At 24.1% G+C, this 1,678-nt stretch overlaps 1 protein-coding gene across 1 annotated transcript in view; it reads left to right on the plus strand.

Moving 5' to 3' along the window:
- Positions 1 to 1,466, plus strand: part of LOC126896442 (uncharacterized) — a 14,784-nt gene extending 13,318 nt beyond the window's left edge. Inside the window, exon 9 of the mRNA XM_050669232.1 lies at positions 1,317 to 1,466. Coding sequence (XP_050525189.1) covers positions 1,317 to 1,348 — 32 coding nt within the window. The 3' untranslated portion in view covers positions 1,349 to 1,466. The remainder of the gene's footprint in view (positions 1 to 1,316) is intronic.
- The last annotated feature ends 212 nt before the right edge of the window (positions 1,467 to 1,678 follow it).

Genomic DNA, 1,678 nt, shown 5'->3' on the forward strand with positions numbered 1-1,678 from the left:
GGGGTGAATGCGTTACGACAGTCTAGTCTCAAGATCATTGACGACGGAATAATAACACGTGGCGCGTGGAGAGTTACAAACAAACATACAGGTGAAACTAACATAAGCGTGTTAAAAATATATTGCTTTTAACATTTATAACCGAAGAACTATTACACTTCTACAATTGAACGGTCTGCCATCAACTAGCCAAACTTTAACAATACAAATCCCAACATCAACAAATCAACAAGTGTAATAAGCCAAAAGAAATTATAGAGAACAAATAAGTAGTTAAAATAAAATAATATATAGTAAATGTACAAAAATAATAATGGAATAATATAAAATAAAATAAAATATGATGAAATTGAAAAATATGTTGTTCAAGTGTGGCAAAATATATAAATAAATAATGATATAAATAAAGAGTGGATAAGTAAGGTTAGTAAATGGTGGCTGATCATATAAGAATGAAAGCTACTCAGTAAGAAAAGCTCACAATGAATATTTACCGTTAAATAAATATTTAAAAATGAATCGGGTTTATTATAAAAATAAATTATTTTCTTTTAACCAATTTTTAAAATATTTTTAATTTTTAAAATAACTTTTGAGGTTTAAGATATTAATTGACATATATTTCCATTACAAAAAAATAAAACATTATTATTTAATGAACAAACAAATTTAAAATAAAAGATTCATCGAAAAAATTCGCCTTAAATTTCTTATAAGTTCCGTTTAATTTGAAAAAATATTCAAAGTCCAAATTCAATTTAAAAAAACTAAGTCCTATAGAGTAATAATCTTGAGCAGAGTGTCGCAGATTTTGTGTATTTTTAAATTACCGAAAGAACTGATTTTAATAGGAAAAAATGGGATTTTATAGTCAGATGATGGTAGTGTAGCGATATCTAGCGTGATCTTGGAAACTGTAGATCTTAATTAATTGTTAAATGTAATTGACTGAAATTAATTGAGAACTTACATATAGGCGTTACTTTAAATCTGTACAATAATCAGATCTAATTCCCTAGTTAACTAGTTATTTTGTGTTTAAAAAAGGGAATCCTGTTTTGGTGATTTTTTAAATTCATACTATGTGACATACACACGTACAAAAGATAAAATCATATAACATCCTAATATTATAAGTGATCATATAATATTACACAAGGTATGTAAAAAGATTAATACTTTTTCGTACCTATCAAAATGTGATTTTAATAACTGTCAGATATTAGTTGATACTAATTTAAAAAATGCCTCTACTCACTTTACTAGATTTGTACTGCACTATAATTTTTTGTACTTATATATGTGTTATTTTTCAGAGTTTAATGATTTATGGCATCAATGTGAATAAACAAATGAAAATATTTGATAGTTTAGTTGATGTAGCAAATGATAATTTAAAAAAAAATACGTATACTTTGTATTGATAATAATGAAATATATTTTATTATATACTATTTAATATACTTTAAATTATACTTTCGTTTTTAAAATATACTTTTTCCATATTTTTTATCAAAAATATTATTGATAATTAGATAAGATCAGTTTAATACAAATAAATCAAATTTATGTTTCATCTTATTATGCTTGTTTTATTGTCAGTAGACCGAATTGCTCATCTCCTAATGAACGATTTCATTTAAAAATATGTTAAAAATCTAATTAATGTTATCAGCGT

This window comes from Daktulosphaira vitifoliae, unplaced genomic scaffold (assembly GCF_025091365.1).
Source record: "Daktulosphaira vitifoliae isolate Bord-2020 unplaced genomic scaffold, ASM2509136v1 Scaffold_1, whole genome shotgun sequence".
Taxonomy (NCBI): domain Eukaryota; kingdom Metazoa; phylum Arthropoda; class Insecta; order Hemiptera; family Phylloxeridae; genus Daktulosphaira; species Daktulosphaira vitifoliae.